This window comes from Triturus cristatus, chromosome 3_1 (genome assembly GCF_964204655.1).
Source record: "Triturus cristatus chromosome 3_1, aTriCri1.1, whole genome shotgun sequence".
NCBI lineage: Eukaryota > Metazoa > Chordata > Amphibia > Caudata > Salamandridae > Triturus > Triturus cristatus.
This window is the reverse complement of record NC_140583.1, coordinates 677,230,470-677,253,278: the sequence shown is the minus strand read 5'-3', so window position 1 is coordinate 677,253,278 and position 22,809 is coordinate 677,230,470. Positions and strand designations below refer to the sequence as shown.

The following is a 22,809-nucleotide window of genomic DNA, read 5'->3' as shown; positions in this document are numbered from 1 at the left end:
GATTTCCACACTTTGTCCCAGGTAGTTATGTACGCCCCCTGTCTTGCAAAGAACTGTTTCTAAATACCAAACTCTAGCCTGATTTGTGCTGGTGAAGCTTGTTTGGGCAGACCAAAAATAATCCTGTATGCAGCTATGACTGTTATCAAGAGTTTTTGCATCGCTTCCTCTCTGTACTTTACTACCATAAGCAATTGTTGGCAGAAGTACATTCCATTGTACAGCATAGGCGCTAATCTCAAATTTGTATCAATGTAATTCCTTTCAACAGAATTGAAAAGCATCTTATAATTAAAAGATAAATAGATTTCAGATACAATGAGATATTACTTGTGAGTCAGTAGATTTCAAAAGAATGTTGATTGTATATCTGAGGAACCAATCTGCTATTCTGGGAATTTTAATAAATATAATCTATTTTGTTGATTTCAGGTTAAAAAGAAAAAATTTAAGACAGAAAAAGACAACGGTATAGGATCATGTGACAAAATGTCTGTTCCGAACATTACCTATGATTCTGTAACAGATGACAGAAAAAATGACAGTTATAACCTTGATGCGTATGAGAATACAAGTAAGAAATTAAGTATTACCTTGTCACCATATTTCTCTCTCTAATCAGTGCTGTCTTTCCACTTTTCTGTTCTCATGTGTCTGCTCTGTTTTCCTATCACTCAACCATTAAGTACTGCACCTTGTATTGTATGGATTACAGTAGCGGCTGGTGGTGGGAGTGCTGCAGGGCAGTGGGGTGGGGCGGGAGAGGAGCAGGATTGGGGTAGTAAACCACAGCATACGGCCGAACAGAGGTAAGTAAACAAATAAGTAAATAAAATGATTTTCATTTATCGCGCTACATTGCCGAATGCGATGCAGCGCACGCAACAAAATTTGTTTTATTTACTTATTTGTTTACTTACCTCCGTTGGGCCGTATTCCATAGTTTACCCCCCACCCTGCACCATCCCCCCGCCCCACCCCCCCTCAGCACTCCCACCACCGGCCGCTACTGATGGATTGTCAGCTCCTAGGCATGTCACCTCACATACGTTTTATTTTAGTTATCAACACTTTTCCATGATCTCTCTCACATGTACCTATCTCTGCTTTTGCATGCCCCTTTTTACCCATCTATTCGATTTTCAATCTGAATCGCCTGTTCATTATTGTTCCTTTACTATGCCAGCTTTACCCCTTTTTCATCTGTAGGCCCCCCATGCCTTGAATACAATCTCATGAGCCATCTTACTTCCACAATATTGATTAATTGTTCTAAATGTTGTCATCTTTATTCCTTCTCCTTCCTAGCACTCGCAACGGTGGACTACACTGTAATGTAATATTATTTCAGCTTTTCTCTTCCTGATTATAGCTTTTTGTCTTTTCCAAATGCAATAGATTAAAATGTTCTAAAATGCATATTTAAACAAAAAACCATTGAATAGATGCATTTTGAGCTGTTGCAGAAACCTTGCTATTACATACAGTATTATGCATGTCGGATCAACCCATGGAACACAGGTTATTTTAGAAACCATCCACCTGATGGTATAATTTTGAAACACGCGAAAGTCGACATTCCAGGGACTGTAATAGCAACAAGTACATAGAATGTTTCTGAAATGTAAATCAAAATGGATCCATGTATGTTATTCACTTTATTCAGTTGTTCAAAATATCCTTGTTATGAACATTATAAGTCAAAAGGGGCCCTTGTTTGTGTAAGTCATAATTTAGAGTTATTCGTTTTTCTGGCTGTACTCAGGTTTGTAGTTTTTGTTTAAGCATATGAATTATTGAATTTAGTTGTGTAAAGCACCACATCTTTGTTCATACAGCTGTATGTTGTGGTATTTGTATAAAACAAATCTATTTGGGAACCAGCAGAGTTCTCAACAGTGGATGAAAGCTTTGGAGTACGATTTAAGATTGGTTTCAAGTAGGCCGGCAAGACGTAGGTTCTCATCATGAGGTGAGGTAATGATTTTGGAGCGATGTATGTCTGGTTTCTAAAATGCATGATCTTGGGAGCAGTTTAGGTCTTTATGGGCATGTTGTTCAGAATTTGAGTGCATAAATGATGAAAGCCTGACTTCCTTTGTTTCTTCATACATTATTTCAGCTTCAGTCAGTTATTGGTCTTGCTCCTGATGTGGCACCCTTTGCTTAAGGAGGGTAGTTTCTCGGGCACATCTATAGGTAGTGTTGTTTCTGATGGTCTTGAAGGTGATGCAGACCTACAGGGGAAGCCTACGTAGTTATTTTAGAATTGGATTAGTCTGATCAAACTTCTTCAGGCTTTGTTGAGATAAGACGCATCATGTAGGAGGCCTTTCAGAAGTACTATTATTGTTTGGGTTTCAAGCGCCTAGGGTGTTAGTTGCGCTTTACAGATAAATAATTAAATACATTTGGGTTGAGACCATCAAGCTGAGCATAGCTCCAGCCAGTTAGGAAAGGAACAAGTCTTGCACTAGTGGTTTGTAGTCTTTATAAGGTATGTAGATTTGAATTTCTGTTTTTTTAAAGCTAAGAAACCAAGACCCATACTGCTGTGTATTAAAAAAATTAACTTGGGCAAAGAAGGTATTTTTGGCTGTCCCCCCAAATATGGGTAGTGTCCTGATTAATCTTTTAAAGAATTTTGAAATGTTATACTAGGTAGGATAACAGATGGGTTTTACTGGTGAAATTATGGCACTGAGGCATGCAAAAAAGTGATGGGCGGAATGCTCGAATTAATTTCAACCACAGGTAATTACTGGAGCCGCATCTCAATCCATCTGGGAATGCCCAGACATGGGTCCTGTGCTCACTGTGCAACTGGAACAATGCTATACCAGGCTGATGAGCTGTAATAAGGGTGAATCCAGTCTTAGGTTGCTTGTGTTCTGGTTCAGGGTGGACTTGGTCTGGCAGTTCATTCTGGATGTTCCTATTGGAGCAGGGTCAAGACTGATTTGCACATGGTTGGATCCAAACTGAGGTGGCATGTGTGCAAAATAATGATGGACTAGTATGCGGCATGAGTAATTACTAGTGGCTGAAATTGATTCATGCATTCAGTCAACCACTTCTTTGTAAACTTCAGTGTGATGCCCTAAGAGGAGGATCCAGCACGCACTGTGCCACAGGAACCAAGCTATACCTAGCTAATGAGCCCTACTATGGGTGAAACTGACCCCGGGCTGCATGTGTTCCGGTTAAGGGAGGACCTGGCCTGGTATTTCGGGATGGACTGTTCCTATTGGAGCAGGGCAAAAGTGATTTGCATATTGCTGGGCCCAAACAAAGGTGGCATGGTGTGCGAAATAACAATGGACTGGTATGTGGCCCGAGTAATTGCCAGTGGCTGAGAATAATTCAAGCAAACCATCCGTCACTTTTTTGTAGACTTCAAGTTGAAAGTATGACATCAGAATAAACCTGAATAATAGATGCCTTATTGAGGCAAGAAGAAATGAAATATAGCGGAGTATTGGAACATGAAGGAGCAACCCGTGACCCTGATTTCAGGTAGGCCTCACGGTCCTCCTGTGATGCTGCCTGTGCCTGCCCCACTGCCTGCTTCGGCCGCTTCCTGCCCTCGTGCCACCGGTATACTTTTACACTATTGTGCGTCTCTTTTGCTGTAATACCGTAATATTGTGCCTCTTTCTGCTGTAATTCTGCCCTAGTTCCTCCACTTGTTGTTTCGCCCTTCATTGTACCCCTGCCCCCCGTTTTTTGCCTTCTGTATCCCCCCTCCCGCTCCCCTCCCTCGCACTCTCCCGCCGCTGCGTCCCTGCGGCCCCGCCCCCCTGCGAGCCCATTCGCCGCCCCGCTCCCGCCTCCCAGCTGCTCCTCCCTCCCACTTTCTTCTTATGGAGGCCGCAAAGGGGTGAAGGGAGCGACCCTTGACCCTGATTTCAGGTAGGTCGCCCCCCCTCTGCCGCCTCACTGTCCTCCTATGACGCTGCCTGTGCCTGCCCCGCTGCCTGCTTCGGCCGCTTCCTGCCCTCGTGCTACCGGTATACTTGTACTCTATTGTGCGTCTCTTTTGCTGTAATTCCGTAATATTGTGCCTCTTTCTGCTGTAATTCTGCCCTAGTTCCTCCACTTGTTGTTTTGCCCTTCATTGTACCCCTGCCCCCCGTTTTTTGCCTTCTGTATCCCCCCTCCTGCTCCCCTCCCTCGCACTCTCCCGCCGCTGCATCCCTGTGGCCCCGCCCCCCTGCGAGCCCATTCGCCGCCCCGCTCCCGCCTCCAAGCTGCTCCTCCCTCCCACTGCCCTTCTTATGGAGGCCACGAAGTGCACGCGCACAGCGGGCGTGCCGCTGGCGCGCCGAAGGTGCGCCAAAGGCAAGCCCGTCTGCGCCCGTCCGCGCCTGGACCGCGCCCAGCACCAGAACCCCTGCCCCCCACAGGAACCAGAAGCCTGAGATACGACACTGCCGCCCTCCACGCACTCAACACCGGCCGAATTCCCGCCTGTCATCGAGCCACCCCGAAACGCACCGACAGACCCTTCACCTGCCAAGCCTGCAAATTCACCTGCACCGCGCCCCCCAGACCAGGCGCCAACAACAACCACCTCAGGTGTATCCTGCTCAACACCCGCTCCATCCACAAGCACGCCGCCGAACTCTGGGACCTCCTCGACACAACAGCGCCAGACATCGCCTTCCTCACGGAAACCTGGATGAATGCTTCCTCAGCCCCCGACATCGCCATAGCCATCCCGGACGGCTACAAGATCACCTGTAGGGACCGCGTTAACCAAACCGGAGGAGGCATCGCCATCGTCTACAGGAACACCATCTGCATTACGACCAACTCCGATGACACCCTCACCACCGCCGAACACCTTCACTTCCAGATACACACCGACCCCAAGACCACCCTCCGAGGTACCCTTATCTACAGACCCCCGGGGCCACGCACACAATTCAGCGAAGCCATCGCAGACATCAGCCCGCATGCCCTCACCTCCTCAGACTACATCTTCCTAGGGGACCTGAACTTCCACCTGGAGAACAACAATGACAACAACTCCACCACCCTGCTAGACAACCTCGCCAACCTCGGACTCAAGCAACTGGTAGACACCCCCACCCACTACACCGGCCATACGCTTGACCCCGTATTCTCCTCCAGCAACCTCGTCACCAACAGCCACTCCACCGGACTACACTGGACCGATCACAGCTGCGTCCATTTCAACTTCAGGAGGACCACGACTCACCACCACGCGCAACAGGCACCCCGAAGTTGCTGGAGCAAGATCACCACCAACCAGCTTACCACTTCCCTAAGCCAAAACCCCCCTCCCTACACTAGAGACACCAACGACGCAGCCCGCAACCTCACACAGTGGATCACCAACTGCGCTGATGACCTGGCACCACTGAAGAACCCACGAAGCAAACCTGGCAGCAGGAAAGCCCCATGGTTCACCGACGACCTCAAAGACTCAAAGAAATCCTGCCATACCCTCGAGAAAGCCTGGCGCCACGAACAGACGGCAGATAACCTGACTGCCCTCAAGAACGCCACTCGAAAAAAATCACCAGCTGATCCGCACAACCAAAAGGACATCATTCAGAGAACGACTGGACAACAACTCCCACAACAAGGAACTCTTCAGCATCATTAAAGAGCTCTCCAACCCCAGCGCCGGCAGCAACGACATCACCCCTTCGCAAGACCTCTGCAACTCACTCGCCACGTTCTTCCACCGCAAGATCGTCGATATACACGACAGCTTCGGTGCCCAGTCCACGTACCCCACCACCGCACCAACGCCCCCCACCACCACCCTCTGCACCTGGACCCCCGTCAGCACTGAAGACACCACCCACGTGATGAACACCATCCACTCTGGCTCCCCAGCCGACCCCTGCCCCCATCACATCTTCAACAAAGCCGACTCCATCATCGCACCCCAACTCCGGAACATCATCAACAACTCCTTCGCATCCGCTACCTTTCCGGAGAGCTGGAAGCACGCGGAGATCAGCGCACTCCTGAAGAAACCCACCGCGGACCCCACAGACCAAGAACTTCCGGCCCATCTCGCTCCTCCCCTTCCCCGCAAAAGTCATCGAGAAGACCGTCAACAAGCAACTGACCGTCTTCCTCGAGACGAACGACTCCCTCGACCCATCGCAGTCCGGTTTCCGAGCGAACCACAGCACCGAGACCGCCCTCATCGCAGCCACCGACGACATCAGGACCCTGCTTGACAACGGGGAAACTGCCGCCCTCATCCTCCTTGGCCTATCGGCCGCATTCGATACAGTCTGCCACCGCACCCTAACAACCCGCCTCCACCACGCCGGGATCCAAGGAAAGGCCCTGGAATGGATCACCTCCTTCCTCTCCGACAGAACCCAGAGAGTCCGTCTCCCACCCTTCCACGCTGCGGCCACCAAGATCATCTGTGGCGTACCCCAAGGCTTCTCGCTCAGCCCTACCCTCTTCAATGTCTACATGAGCCCCCTCGCAGCCATCGCTCGCAACCACAACCTCAACATCATCTCCTACGCTGACGACACCCAGCTGATCCTCTCCCTCACCAAAGACCCCGCCACCGCCAAAACCAGCCTCCAGGAAGGAATGAAAGACGTCGCGGAATGGACGAAGCTCAGCCGTCTGAAACTGAACTCAGACAAGACGGAGGTCCTGATCCTCGGACCAGCCCCCCCGCCTGGGACGACTCCTAGTGGCCCCCTGCTCTGGGCACCGCCCCCAAGCCCACGGACCACGCACGCAACCTGGGCTTCACCCTTGACTCCTCCCTCACGATGACCAAGCAAGTCAACGCAATCTCAACTTCATGCTTCAACACCCTTCGCATGCTCCGAAAGATCTTCCGGTGGATCCCCACCGAAACCAGGCCCTCGTCACCAGCCGGCTGGACTACGGGAACGCTCTCTACGCTGGAACCACAGCCAAATTACAGAAAAGACTCCAGCACATACAGAACGCATCTGCATGACTCATCCTGGACATCCCTCGTCACACCCACATCTCCGCCCACCTAAGAGACCTGCACTGGCTCCCCATCAGCAAGAGGATCACGTTCAGGCTCCTCACCCACGCACACAAAGCTCTCCACGACATGGGCCAACAACTGCCTCACATTCTACTCGCCAGCCCGCCAGCTCCGCTCCGCCAGCCTCGCTCTCGCCACCGTCCCACGGATTCGCAGAACCCCCACCGGAGGATGATCCTTCTCCTACCTGCTGCCAAGACGTGGAACTCCCTCCCCACCCACCTACGACTGACCCAGGACCACCTCTCCTTCAGGAAGGACCTCAAGACCTGGCTTTTTGAGCAGTAGCAGCCCCCCCCAGCGCCTTGAGACCCGCTCAGGTGAGTAGCGCGCTCTACAAATATTCTCGATTGATTGATTGATTGATTGATAGTACAGAAACATAGTAGTAGTGTATAAAGTCAGGACGAGAAAGTCAATGAAACATAAACCATAAATTGTTGAAATAAAAATGAATGTTTTTGAACGTATAATAATTTTGCTGTCATTATTTCGGTCACATATAGAGAATGATATGATTTGATTCAGTTTGAAAAGTTTCTTATCTCTGCCCATTGGCAGATATAATCTAGATGAGATATATCTCCAAGATTATCGAAAATAACCTCTCTCAGATACTTGATCTGTGGGATATAAGATCTAATTTATGGTATATCTGTGGGATATGCAACATCTCAATCTTGGTTTTGATGTTGTTGATTTTATACCCATAGGAGATCACAAACATCTGGAGTAACTAGAGCATGGTATGGAAAAACCAGCATCAAAAGGTCATCCACATATAGTAGTCCTTTTAGGGAGAACTATATATGGTCTCAACTGCTAAGACAGTATGGGCTCACAAGCTGGCAGTCAGTGCTTACTCAGTTGTTCACTAATTGTTATTGGGGTCTATAGATTAAAATAAAAGGCGTGCTAAACACTAATCAGATTATCTGGACTATTCCCAAACTCAGTGCAAGACCTTCCAAAGATAATTCAACTGTACAAGGTCAAATGCATATTCTGTGTCGATTAACAGGGCAGGGATAGGCAAGGTAAAAAAAATACCTATTTCTTTGAAGATAAAAAAATATTTCTATTCCAAATCAGCGGATGATGAAGCAAAAAACTCTGTTGAAGCATGTAATCAAATTTCTCAATATCACTTGGAGAACAGATTTGAATGACAGATTATAACATGAGAAAAATATGGGTACCCTAGATTATCAAGGCATTTCCTATGACAAACATCTTAAAGTCCTAGATTTTGGACAATTCTTGCACAGGGCCTTGTATTTGAATGTGTGCCCTAGGGGGAGATGAGAGGCAATATAAGCTGATAACAGAGAAAAACAGTACTATATACAAGTTGAAAAACACTGAGTAGACGTTTTCTTTGTAGCCTTTGCGAGTCTTTTTTTCAAGTATGCTTGATTTTCAGAAATAGACAGCCAACGCTTTTCTCCCAAACATGGGCTTCTTCAGGGCAAAGGGAAAGTTGCTGATGTCTCGCCAAAGAAATGAGTATCTGTACTATGCTGCCTGCGTGGTCCACCCGTGTCAGGACAAAGAGTATAGAGAGGACAGCCTCCAAAAGAAGGGACCGCCTATATGTCCATATAGAGGAAGAACCCAGGCCAGTATTAGAATAGTGCACCAAGGTATCCTCAGTGTAAAGAGGGAATTGTTTAGAAAACGCTGTGTTGCGCGAAAACTGTGTCCAGCTGGCATCCTGTCGTGGCGAGAAGTGAAGGTCTTGTATTTGAATGTGTGATCCACTAGGGCTAAAGCTGTATTCCAGTCACCCCATATAGGGGAGTCAAAAGGGGTACATTCAAGGTTACCACCGTGAACAGCATCTGATCTACTTCTGCTAAGTGAATGCAGCTCATCTGCCCAGGGTATCAGCCAGAGATATAGTTTGTATAATACTGTAGGAAATTTTTCTCCTTTGTCAATGCCCTTCATAGTGCTTTCCTGTCTTGATGTTGTCACCAAAGGTCATCAGTGTGTTTTCAGAAGCCAGGTCTTCAAAATTGGAATATGGGTCTCCAAGTAAAGGATTAGGCCAGCCTTTTCTTCTTCTAGAACTTGAAAATAGCCTTTTTTGTTATCAAGCCAATGAACACTGTGGCTTTTTGCCAATTAGCTAAGGCTTAAATGAATCATGGATTAGTTCTGTCAATTTGGCTATGTATTGCTACTCTTATTAGATGGCTCTCTTTTTCCAGTATTCCTAATTAAGCACACTACACCAACAATTCCCAAAACACCACTGTAAAACCTCCTCCACTGACTTGAGGGACATTGAACTATAACAGCACTAGATGCAATTAGCGTAAATGGGTGATAAGCTAGCACCGCACCTTTCCCTCTTTATTGATTTTTGTGTTTTGCCCTGTCCTCCTTCATTCATTTTATTTTTTATGTTCTTCCCTTTTTATTTCCCATTGGCTCTATTTTTCTTAACCTTTTTGTATTTTTTTAATTATGTATTTTAACTTATAACTTCAACACTTGCAATGGGGTGCACTTTATTATGGAGGACTCCATTTAGCAGGAGGGCCACATTGGTGTTAGTGTGATTTGGCATTCCTAAAACGTGTATGTATATATATCAGATATGTGGTGAAGTTCTAAGTTGCAATTCATAATTTAGAAAATAAAAAATTGTATTGTATAGAATGGACCTAGTATGGGCCTATGTTGCCGTCAAGGAGTTCTGATGACATTTACAAACCGGGAGGCTGAAGGCCAAGTGGTATATAGATGTCACCTAAACCCTAAAATTGCAATATAGGACAATATTGCACGTTATTCTTTATGTATTTTTTCTTACATAATTTATGAATTGATTTACTACTGTTTAGGAAATGGGTGAACGCCATACTGCTAATATTTGAAATTAATTTTAGGCAACAATGCGCATTCTAAAATATGATTTTCTGTTATAGTACATTGACACTGTAGAATAAATTTTAGAAGACCCATATATAGAAAATATTAAAGTAAATGTGGCACAGTGTAACATTTAGCTGACAGGGTTCTGCATATATGATGTGTTTCTTCATACCCTGGGGAGGATTCATTGGTAGATGCTTGAATGAAGGATGAACCTTCGAGGTTGAGCTTGTCAGGTGTGCTGATTATTGGTCTAAGAGCAGCACTGTCATTGTGAAAGACTTTTATTTTATTTTTACCAGCACTATTTAAAGAAGCTCAATAACATGCAAATGAATTCAGGGCTGTGAATTGAAGGAGATAATTCACAGTTAGACCTCTTTTCTGTGAAATGCTACAGTTTAAACCATTAGCAAACATTCAAAAGAAGAGTTACAAATATATATAGATATACATATATATAGAAATACACCTGTGCGCTCTACACAAACATAAAACGTATAAGAAGGAAAAGGGTCAAGAAGCATCAACCCTTTTTCTTGATTCCCCTACAATTACATAAGAGGGTATATTCTTTTAAGCACAAATGAATAGTGACGTGTTAAATTGAAATGGATGTATCTATTAAAGCCGTTACAGTCGCATTTATTCAGGTACTGTGTCATTTTCTGTTTCACATCCTTTTTACCTGTAACTGGGAAACATATATTTTAGATATCCCGAGCATGTGTCCAGTATAATGAAAATATCACATGCTCTTCAGTTACCTTTTTAGGTCTTGCCTGCTCCCACTTGCGATAGAATTTATATACAATAAGGGGCATGCAGCCTACACATTGCTTTACATTTGTTGGCTTCATTGTCACTTTTATTTGCTGCCTTCTAATTGGCCAGCGTGTGCTGGCTTCACTTCCTCTTCTTTCGGCTGGAGTTTGGACCAAGTTCTGATTGCTTGAGCTTTGTTGCTGTCCTTCTGCTGATTGTGCTGTGATTGAGGTACTACTTTCTTTCTTTTATCTTTCCCTGCCATCCTTGTTGAAACTCATGCCATTTGTAGATATGTTTTAATGTGCCACACAGACTTCAAAGAAGCTCTTTTCGCCTTTAGAATGGATGTTTGGTGTGACAACAGATATTATCTGCTTTTATTGTGAAGACAGATGTTATCTGCTTCTAGATGAATTTTCACTAATACATGGGTGCAATTGCTTTCTTTATGTGAGAGGAGCTTTTACCACATGTTATATTCATTTTCTTTTTTACACATTTGGAGATTAACTGTTTTCTCAGAATCACAGGAGTGTTTTGCCGAGACCTAACAAGCCTTGGCAAAGCCAATTGGTCTCATCTTTGAGAACATTGTCTCTGCCATTGTTCTTTTTCCCTGCTGTCCTTCCTGGGTGTTGCCGACTTTGGCAATTGTTTGAAGCCATGCTGTATAGCAGCCTGGCTGCTGTTCAGCATGGCAAAAAATATTAATAATAAAATAAGGGACTATGATACATTCAGTGCTAATGTACGTAGAAAAGGAGCATTACTGGTCTCAGTATGTAGTTTCAAGCACTGCATTGGAGCTATGTTCGTGCAGCTGTCATCTTTTTTTTTAGGTGTCACGGGTACCTTTTGCTTCACTGACATATCCAAGGCATCCTGGATTTAATGGGGTTGTCAAGATTTTCGTCCCATGAAATTATTATGTCCAGGACTCAAAACACTTAAAAAGGATGATTATCAATATTGGCGGGATGGCTAGTTGCAGTTTTAGCATGCCCGAACAGTCATTTCACACATGTAGACATGACATTCTGCATCATGTGTTAAGTTTCACTTCTCCATCTACCTCTTTCTCCGCAGTAACAAAGAGACCAGGATTTTTAGATGTGAGCACGTCGCCCTTCATAAGAACCAACAGTTTTGCAGACGAGCTTGACATGGAGGGGGAAACTCTGCTGACGCCAATCACCCATATTTCTCAGTAAGTCAAATGCTGCAGCTTCATTGAAAAAGCCATAATACATATTGCGCATTGCTGCAAAGTGAAATGCGGCAAAAATATTATCTCACACACTAGCCATAATCTACACAATGTTAACTGCTTTGTCAGATGGATGGTTATCTAATTTCGGCTCTGTTCCCGCAGACATTTCATTTCGGCTCTGTTCCCGCAGACATTTCTAACTTAAAACCTTACCAAGGACCTAAACTGTCTGAACTTACCCAACAACACTCCTCACCTTATGACCCCCTTTAAAGCAATCTCAATGTAGTACCCTTTGTCTATACCTTCAATCGAAACTAACCTCAATTAAATCTACTTAAAAATTTACAGAATTTGTGCTACGAATATAAACTAAAAATCTACTTAGGCCAAAAAAGCTAAAAGTATCATAAAACGCACATGAAACTAAACCTCGGGTCAACCAAACATGCATGTGGCCATTTTAAGAATTTTCGGGATATTAAAATCATGCTTACAACAGTGTTTCCCTCCTGCTAAATTGACTGCTGCTTTATTCTGGTCTTAGTGGGCAGATACAACTCCCCAGCCTCATGCTCATTACAGCCAGCCTGAAACCCACCTATTCTATCTCCAACCTACGTCTTAGTCTTGGGTTCTCCCTCTCACTTATTTATGACTCTTATATAAACTGTTCTGATTGACCGCACGGATGGAATGATGACAACGAGCAAGTGTAACCTGCCTTCTGCCTCTATGCACAGGTAACTGGCTGTTTCTCTTAGGAGCACCTAGAAATTCAGTTACACATAAAAGGGAAAAACTAAACATATGCTTATTTTGCATGGAGCACAAAGGAGTGCAAACACACAAACAAAACGAGCCAGTAACCTGAATAAGACGTTTTACTGACTATTTAGACACAATGATAGACCATTCAACAAACCACTCTTGTTCTCCTTCTCCATGTTTACTGAGGAAAACATCCACCACTAAATTGTGAATTAAAATTCAACCACTTGTCAAGTTGTCAGACATGCATGTTTGTCATACCACATCAAGAAGTAAGCCAACTAGCTTTTCTCTTACTTCATCATATTTTGTAGTTCCTCCTTTTTGTATTTGTACATTTCCAAACACGCCTTTTTCAAGAATCACACATTTCTAGAATTACAGTCATGTTGAATATTTCAGTTTTGCATACTGTTCTCAGAGGTTGCATGTAGTCTGTTGTACTGACACCTGAAAATGACAACCTGCAAGGTCAATGTAGTCTCTACTCTCCCACATAACCACACCACAAACTGCCTATTGTCGTGTCTCAGAGTAGCTTCTCCATGAAGCACAGATTGAATGACGCTCTTGTGCCTATCTCCTATATTCAGTTCTCTGAGCCTCTCCATCCTGTTGTGAAGAATGTCCACAGGCAAAGCAGGACCTTGGCTCCACTCTGTTCTAAACTATTGCTTTTCTCATTGTTCTTGTGTATTAAATAGCCCCAACAAAATGTCCACCATATGATGATTGTCTGCTCAGACAACCCTGTTACTGGTACTCGTGAATGCCGAAAACTCTCTCCTTGTAGTGACAACCGACAGAGATACTGATAGCACCAGATGTACAGTACCATCTTCACCTTTAATGGGGGATCAGACTTCTTGCGGCAGAAGAAGATTGTAGGCTAGTGGTTCAAATATCATTCCTGTTCTACAAAAATGATGGTAATGCCTTTCTCAGTGGGCTTCCAAAAGCTTCTATGTCTTCTCTGTCCTTTACTCGCCGGCATGTCACCTTTGATCGGTTGGAATGCTGAAAGAGCGGAGATGCGGTGGCAGCGGCTGGAATTTTCAAGGTGCTGAGAGCAGATCATTGGCTAATGAGGAATAGGTTGTGTGAGGAGAGGCGGTTTCGTAATAGTTGCCAAGTCTGAGGAAGATGAAGGTGAACCATTGACCCCGAGAAGAACCTTTTCCAGAGAAGGATGACTCCTAGATGTGTGGTAATGTGGCATCAGTCACCTCTGCAGCCGCTTGTATTCTGAACCGTGTTCTGGCTGATCACCTGCCAACTGGTTGAAGCGGAAGGGAGGGTTCAGTGACCAGACAGACCGAGAATGAAGATTTGGGATTGAGAGGCGTGTGAGAAGGATTTCCCTCAGGCTTCACTTCTGCTCTTTGTAATGGGGGTGTGGCAGTGCCTATACAGGGTAGAATGTTACAAGCATGGTAGAAATTCAGAGGTTTTACATTTTTTGCACCCCTTCTAGCCTTCAAATAAAAAATATAGTCATAGCCTAATAAAAGGGGCTATCTACTATTTATAATAAATCATTTTAGCAAACATATAGTGTGATTCTATAGCTCTCTTAGCATGAGTAGGTGAGTGATATGTTAATACAACCGAGGTTTATACAACATCACAGTTCAAAGTTATTAACAGAAAGGTTAAAATGGAGGCGCCTTATGGGTTTGTAGTGCGTGTTAATCCCACGGAATTCTGTACAGCAATGTTGCTCGTGAGCCTAGGAGAAAGCTACTAAATAGGGTGAGACAGTGATTAACGAAACAATCCACACACAAGTGATTACTGATTTTAATTGCGTTTTATTTTCCCATTTCAGTCACAGTTTTATTTTACACAGTGCATTGAAAACCATTTGTATGCATTTAATACATTTGAACATAAGCACAATTAAGTTGGCGAGACGATGAATATTTTAGAAAAGTGTCATTTAATAGATGTTGAAGTTTCTTTTTTGTTCTTCTAAGCAAATAAGTGGAGACATCACTAAATAGAAATAGTTTCAATTGTTGCTAATTTAAATTTTGTTGCGTTTCACCTCAAGTGTCCCACTTCTAATATAAATCATAGGCCATCTAAGCACTCCACATTAGGAGGACCAGATCCTCACTCATGTTACATCAAACACCTAACTAAGTATACAGGAGAAAAGGTGCAGTTTCCAACTCCCAAAAAAAGACCTAGGACCACATACCGGCAGAAGTCCACACTACCATCCAACCTCAAGTGCACTACAACTCCCGCATGCACGCATCTTCTCAGTAGAAAGTTCTGTTGCCTGGATCATTGCATAGTGTTGAGAGAGAAAACGTTGTGTGATAATGGGTGAGAAATGTTACGAAGTTGTAGTGAGTGCAGGACAAAGACATCAGTAGTGTTAGTCCAACTCAGCAGCATGACGACAAGACTGTTAATGCTTAGACTTTGAGCATGATAGCACTTTATCTTGCCTTCTGTGACATTCTGCTTACCTCTGCTTCCCCACTTCAGAGTGTCTTGTGGAGTTACTGTATACCTGCTAATATACATAAGAGGGCGGGGTCATTGAGACGCTTGCAGAAACGTCACCTGCTTCCAACAGGGGCTCTAATTCACACAAAGTGTGCTAAATCCAACCCCATCACATCATCTGGCGGGTTGATGTGGGGTTAGGCATAAATTACTGAACTGATATTGTCCCTAGTTTTTTCTGCCAAAATGGAAATGTGCTCTTTTTGGAATTACTACGAGCTATGCAGTTTACAAACTCAAAAAATAAAGAAGACTTGCTAAAAGGTCAGAAGCGCCGTAAATCGGTCAGGTCAGCTAGATAAGATAAAATATTTTATATGTAGAATAAAGCCTGGCCCTTGGATAGCTAATTCTTATATAGTTGATAACTGTGCAAATATGAAAGGTAGCTCCTCCCTTCCTCATAAATGACAATTTACTTTTCTGAAGGCTCTTGACCTTTCATCTTCTCGGGTATGATCTAGTCCAGGTTATGGGTGGTATTTTAAGGAGTCCCTTAGTGAACTGATGTGTGTTGAAAATGCTGAGGGACTTACCGTGACAACTCCTGCCTCATTTGCTGTATACATTCTCAAAGTTTGGGCTCAGTGGGCTATGGCAAGAGGGCAACACTACCATCATTACATTTAAAAAGCTCCTGGGTGTAGCTGTGTTGAATAGATAATTCAGCTAGGATATGCTAAAGCGGAAATTTCTACAGCATTTCTATCCGTAACAAATATCAATAATTTTAAATATTAGTGCTACTACAACACATACATTTGAAATGTCTACCTTATTCAAAGGTTAGCACACTTATTTGAGGTGTTGGCTGTTGATGTGCCATTTTTAGTTCGAGCCTAGCGCAGCGCGAATGCGCTGCTGTATGCAAGGCTTTTTGTGAGCACTCCAAACTTCCTTGAGACATCTCCGTGTGGGTCTGGCAACTCCCACACATTCCATTGGCCTTTGCGTATGGCTTTCAATAATGAAAGCATGCAAATGGCGTTTGGGTCTCGGGAGCGAGCAGCAGCGCGCTGGGTGGTAGCTGCATTCCTCCATTGTTGTTGTGGATCATGTTACTAATTAACACAGCGCGGTCGCTTTCACTGACACGGCCGCGCTTATTTTCAATGCTCCCTCACATCACATGTGAAGACTGTGTCTAAAATGGAAGGCGGGAGCGTCAATTTGAAATAAAGTGGCTTCTGAGGCGGCAATTAAACTGACACATCAGTCTTACTGGAAGACCGTGTCCGAGGCTACAAGGAAGCGCTCGTGCGAGGCTTTTTTCACTCTTGCATTGCGCCCTGAGCGTGTAAACAAGAGGACGAGCAGGCCAGCTGAGTCACGTTTCACCCAGAGCAGGCTCCTGCATCAAGAGAAGATGTGCCCGCCCCCACCACTCCTCTTTGTGCCGGAATTGGGATTGACCCTGCAAATTGGGGACGCCTGGTCACCAAATCACTGCTGCCTCTGCGCTCCTGTTCATGAAATGGCCCAAAATTGGTCTCTGTGCGTTGTCTTCCGGCCCTCCATTTGGAGTACCTTTGAGACAGACTTCTGTTAAGATTTTAGAGCAGGTACGCCTGGCAAAGTTGTCCCTATAATGTGCTGCACGGCTAAACACATATGCGGTCCCAAAGGCGAGACCTATTGGCTATGCCAATGCTTGTTGTGTTATGTTTTTGTTAACCAGAAACACTAAAACATGACTTGTCAGTTTATATCGAGTAGATGGATGCAAAGCACCTTATCGCCCTGTGCTTCGGGTTATAAATGCGCAATGTCAACATGCAAAAGAGGAAAAATAGCTATGCAGTGCGTTGGCTATTACAGTCTCAAAAGCATGTTCCCGCCCCCATCCCCAACACTTTAGGTCTTAGCTAGAAAGTGCATGTGTTGTTTACAATCAGCTGGCTACAGCTCGCCCATAGGCTTACCATTTGTTCCCTTCAACGTTTCTCTTGTATCCTTCTTTAGTGTCCATAGTATGCATGCGTCATGATCCTTCATCCCCCTCCCACCCGCCTCATCCCTGTTCCTTCATCCCCTCTCCCACCGCCTCATCCCTGTTCCTTCATCCCCTCTCCCACCCGCCTCATCCCTGTTCCTTCATCCCCTCTCCCACCCGCCCCATCCCTGTTCCTTCATGCCCCCCTCCCACCCGCCCCATCCCTGTTTCTTCATCCCCCCTCCCACCCACCCCATCCCTGTTGCTTTTCCCCCTTACCACCGGTCTCATCCCTGTTGCTTATTTACCCTATCGAGCCCATTCGCATTAATGCAGATAGGATTTGGTGTAACAACCTCAGCTACCGACTTTGGAGGTGGTGAACCTGGTTCGAGTCTCGTCGGAACAACATCCAGTGATTCTGGGCAAATCGCCTAATCTCACTGTGCCTACCACCAACAATGAAAGTGTCCTTTTGTAATGTAACTGGTGCTCAGATAAAACGCTCCAATACTTTCGGGTCGAGTTTGCGCTTTATAAAAATGCAAAAAAAAATCACATTACACAAGAACGCATTCCGTTTTCGGTCTTGGCTAGACAGTGCATGCTGTGTCTTCGCCCCTTGTGTTGGGTTAATTGTGCCACCCCCTCCTGACACACCAAAAAGCTCTGTTGCGTGGCCAGCGCTGGCTACATCATAGCACATTTGTGTGACTTTCAGCCATACTGAACAGCAGAGATGTTCCTAAACAACAAGACTAAAAGACATTCACATTGACAATGCCAATAGCTTGGGCATTGCAGAGACCGGTTACCTTTGCCAATGCTTGTTTGTGTTCTGATCACGTCTGACCCCCACCGAATGCACTTCTATACATACAGCACCAGCACAAACTTCTATAACCACTGAAACGCTCCTCGTGGGGCACCCCTCCTAGTGAGGGGCTGTATCTAATACCCAGCGCTTACAAAAAGAACCAGCGCCATTGTAAACGCTGCCAATTAAAGATGCTTCTTCTTTTTCAAAAGTCGCCATGAAGTTTCACTAAACATTGTTTTTTTCTACTTTATTAGGATTCCCTCGTCGCAGTGCTGCTGTCAGTCCAGGCCTCTTTGAAACGCAGTTGCGGTTTTTAAACTTAAAAGTCCCATTTCACCTTTTCATCCTTAATTGCAGGGGGGTCACCGAAAGAAAACAGATTGGTTGATAACAGAAATCAGGGCTTCATGACCTCTGTGCTCTCTGATGCGCGACCTGTAATTAACCATTGGCGGCCATTCATCATAAGCCCCGCCCCCTTGTTTCATTAGTGTAAAATGATCTAAAAGGTCATGTTAGTCTCTAGCAATTGCATAGACGTCGGAAATTATGTACAATGGTGCCTAGGAAGGTCTTTAAAAAAGTCATGTTATTTGGAAGCACTGGCTTGAACTGAGGGACAGCGTCACCCCTCCCCCCCCCACCCCCCCAGCACCTCCACCCCTCCCCTCCCCCTCAATGCAGGCAGTCAGGGCCGGCTTTAGCTCTGGTTGCGCCCGGTGCGACAATCATTTCTGGCGCCCCCAAGCCCCATGACCGCCTCCTCAGACTCTCTCACTGTCACAGGGCACAAGTGCCCCTCATCTCGCCAATAATAAGTTCTTGCTAAACCCAGCACACACCCCAGGTCAGCGCCCCCGCCACAGGTCAGCACCCAGTGCGGCCGCACCAGTCGCACTGCTCTAAAGCCGGCCCTGCAGGCAGTCAGTTAATGCAGTGCTTGAGAGAGAATGTATGAGAAATGCCATCGGGTGCAGCGCACTGCTCTTGCCCGGTGTTGTAATGGAAACCGCATATCATGGCCACTGCCTTTAGAACTAGCCATGTAATGTAGCGGGTGAAATCACTTGCTCAGCCCCCTCATCATCTATGCGAAATTAATAGTAACATTTGTAGTACATACACCCCCCACTTGTTCCCTGGGGGATGCGAGTAAGAGAGCGAGACCAGACACAAAACCTTATCGACTGACGCTTTACGTGCCCTTGGTGGTAGTCAGACAGTGCTTGGTACAAGTATCTTTTACCATGGTATAATCCAAGCACATTTCCGAAAGTGGTTGTGTGTGACAAGAATGTTTGTGCATATTTGTTGTGTTGCTTTTTGTTGTGGTGGTGATATATTGTGTTGTGTTTTTGGACTGTTGTGCCTTTTCCCCTGCATTATTGTATAACGTTGTGGTTGCAGTGTTGCATTTTGCTTTGACTGTTTTGTTGTACCCTGTTGTGGATTGAAATAATACCAGCATTCGCGCAAGAACCACACTCCACGCTGTTACTTGAAGCGTAAAAGGCCATTTTATTAGGACATGGTTGCAATCATTTAGACTTTATTCGACAGTACATAAATGCAATAAATATCCTTTCCCCAACCCATACCGACTCATTCTCCTTTCATCCACTCTCAAAACCATCTCACCTGTTAGACTCTTCCCCCATTCACTCGGTGACCTCCTTCCTCTCCCCATCACTTGCCCTCCAAGCATCCTCAGTGTAATTTCCTTCATTGGTCATTGCTTCCCGCGCCCGCTATCAGTCACCTGTGTACCGTTCTCCCCTCCCGAGGGGTGGATCCGCCCGTATGTGACTACCCACCCCTCCAAAGTACCGTGACGCCTCTACTCTGCAACCCTGCCCTAAACTGGCACGCTCAGCCCAAAATCTATCCCCACCCTTCGCCTAATGTCTGTAGGGTGGGTGGGTGGACAAACTTTTCCCTCCCCGGTGGTGCTCAGGTGTCAGGAAGAGGCCGGATACTCCTCTCCTGACACCTATATACCCTCCCAACTCCCGCCCCTCTCCTTCCTATGATCCCACCCCCACCATGTCCTTCCGGTCGTTGCGCGAATTCCCCGGGGGAAGACTGGTCTGCGACCTTCACTTCCCCCGGGGCCCGCCTCGCGCAAGAACCACACTCCACGCTGTTACTTGAAGCGTAAAAGGCCATTTTATTAGGACATGGTTGCAATCATTTAGACTTTATTCGACAGTACATAAAGGCAATAAATATCCTTTCCCCAACCCATACCGACTCATTCTCCTTTCATCCACTCTCAAAACCATCTCACCTGTTAGACTCTTCCCCCATTCACTCGGTGACCTCCTTCCTCTCCCCATCACTTGCCCTCCAAGCATCCTCAGTGTAATTTCCTTCATTGGTCATTGCTTCCCGCGCCCGCTATCAGTCACCTGTGTACCGTTCTCCCCTCCCGAGGGGTGGATCCGCCCGTATGTGACTACCCACCCCTCCAAAGTACCGCCAACCAGGGAAACCCCCAGAGGGCGGTTCCCTGCCCCACCCCCAGCTCTAGTGCGCCTTTCGCCTCCATCCCGTCTACCGTGCGGCACCCCGTGGATGACCCCCCATCCCCTAAAACCTACATCCTGTCCAACATTCTCTCTCGCCAGGACACCCCAGACTGCGAAAGGCGCACCTAGTCGAAGTAGGACCACCGGTCCCCCCAGGTTGCCCAACTTAACGCTCCAGACAGCAGGTGGATGCCCATCCATCCCTGAAACTATGTCCTGCGGCCTCCAGCAGCCTTTCCACACGAAACCCCGCCCGTGCAACTCGTACCATCGCAAACAACCACCTCGCTGTTTTCCCTCCGGCTCCTTAACCGTGGACCGTCCCCCTGTAATCCTGGTCCAACGCCCCCTAACTCCCTTCTTGGCAAGGCCCCGTCGGTGGATGACCATCCACCCGTACAGCCAATATCCGTTGTAATCCAGTAACCTTCCTGCCAAGCCCCCCAACCCTGAAGAGCGTCCCAGCCCCCAACAAGACCGCCTGTGCCTTGTCCAATAGTCCCATTACCTGCGGGCCGTACCCCCGTAAGCAATTTCGACAGCCCTCAAAATCCGTCCTCTGCCAGGCACCCTCGGTGGCCTACCATGCACCCATACAGCCAGCGCAACTTTCTGACAAGGTACATTTCCATGGCAATCCAGCCATAACAAATGCTCCATCCCAAAACCAACCGTCCCCTCAAACAGTCCCCCTGACCAGTGGGCTAGTAGCCGTAAAGCATGTTTAAACCGCCCCCACAAAAGTTGCTCCTCTGCAATGCACCATCGGTGGATGCCCATCCACCCTTACTCCAGTGTCCCTCGTAAACCCAGAAACATGTCCAGGAGCCTCCCCATCCATGAAAGGGACCCCCCTCCCCACCAGGCCACCAGCGTCCCCCAGACAGCCTCATCCATTGCAGCCTGACTCCTTGGAATCATGCTCGACGTCCCCCAGAGACCCTTCATTGCACTGCGCAGTGCTGCTTCCTAACCCGCTTCCCAAGTTCCTCGTTATCGAACCATTTCCCATGCCAAGTCTCTTGGAATAAATCAGACCTGCCCTGTTCCGAAGAACCGTCTCCCCAATGTGTTTCGCTTGTAGTGGAGTCACTCCCCATATCGTATGGCACAGTCACCCACTGGCCGCCACGCTCACCCCGAGTCAATCCCCCCGTTCCCCCACAATCAACATACATCCCAAATGACTACATTTCCCCTGCCAGATGACATCCGTACACCCGCCATGTCGCCTCTGTTGCTGCCCAACGTTCGGGAGAGTGTCCGCCTGTCCATGCGACCACACTGGCTCCCAGGCCACTCCCCCCACCTGCAGTAGAAAAAGAATAATTAGTCCCGCAGTATCATGTTCCTGTCCTTTCCATCCCCAAACTCTCCAAAACCCTCGCCCAAACCCTTCTATTCCCTACCACGGCACCACACACCCTCCTAGGCCGCCATCTCCCCAATCTCCGACTTCCCCCCCGGTCCCCCCCCGAACAGCCCTCCTGCTGACACCTCCGTGCCCGCCCAACAGGCGTAAGATTCGTGCCACTCCGCAAAGGAGCCACTTCCCCTCGGCCCCAGTCCTCGTACTGTGAAAATATCAGGTACTAATCCTGACGAAGTCCATCTGAATTGACATTGGAACTTCTACATGTAATTGATAAAAAAAAAATTTCAATTGTCTTTATTCACCTGAGGTCCTGAAGAAAGCTCCCTGACCCTCCTCTGGGCTTTACAAGAGCTGAAACATGTCGACCGATCACTACGTTTAATATCGCAGAGGATTCATTACACATCCTATCTGCAATTTGACCTTTTTAACGCTTCCCCAGCACCTATCAGAATAAAGACTTTTTTATAGGTAGCATGAGGAACACTTCTTTTTAATCACTCACCTGAGCACTCCTCACTTTTCTATTTTATAATTTTTTTTCCCTGATCACTACTGGAGAATTCAGTGGTGCCCTCCGGGTTGGAGGATGCATGGAATAAACCCAATGATGATGCTATCCCGTATTTAAAGGCGGAGAACCAGGATATACCGCCCATACATATCTTGACGTGATTGAGGGTTTTCTACCTATATCAGATACAACCCTGAACCCTGGTGCCAGCAACAAGTGATCCATTCTCCCTTGATTATTTATGACTAGCTGGAAGCCGTTTGGATCACAGCTTCTTTTTCCCTACTTTGATTGTATCATCACCACAACTACCTCCACCAGTCCCCCTGCAAGTCCCCATCAGCAGAACACTGCCCTCGTCACGCCTCGCGACCCTCGCGCGCCAGATACTGAGGCCCCTGTCTAACCCCGCATGTATCACCCCCGAACTCCCCTGCCGCCTCCGCTGCGC

At 46.5% G+C, this 22,809-nt stretch overlaps 1 protein-coding gene across 1 annotated transcript in view; it reads left to right on the top strand.

The window, feature by feature from the left end:
• KCNQ1 (potassium voltage-gated channel subfamily Q member 1) overlaps window positions 1–22,809 on the top strand; it is an 872,274-nt gene that overhangs the window by 572,894 nt on the left and 276,571 nt on the right. The window contains exons 10-11 of the mRNA XM_085644751.1: window positions 433–574; window positions 11,774–11,894. Of these exons, the coding sequence (XP_085500877.1) occupies window positions 433–574; window positions 11,774–11,894 (263 nt within the window). The remainder of the gene's footprint in view (window positions 1–432; window positions 575–11,773; window positions 11,895–22,809) is intronic.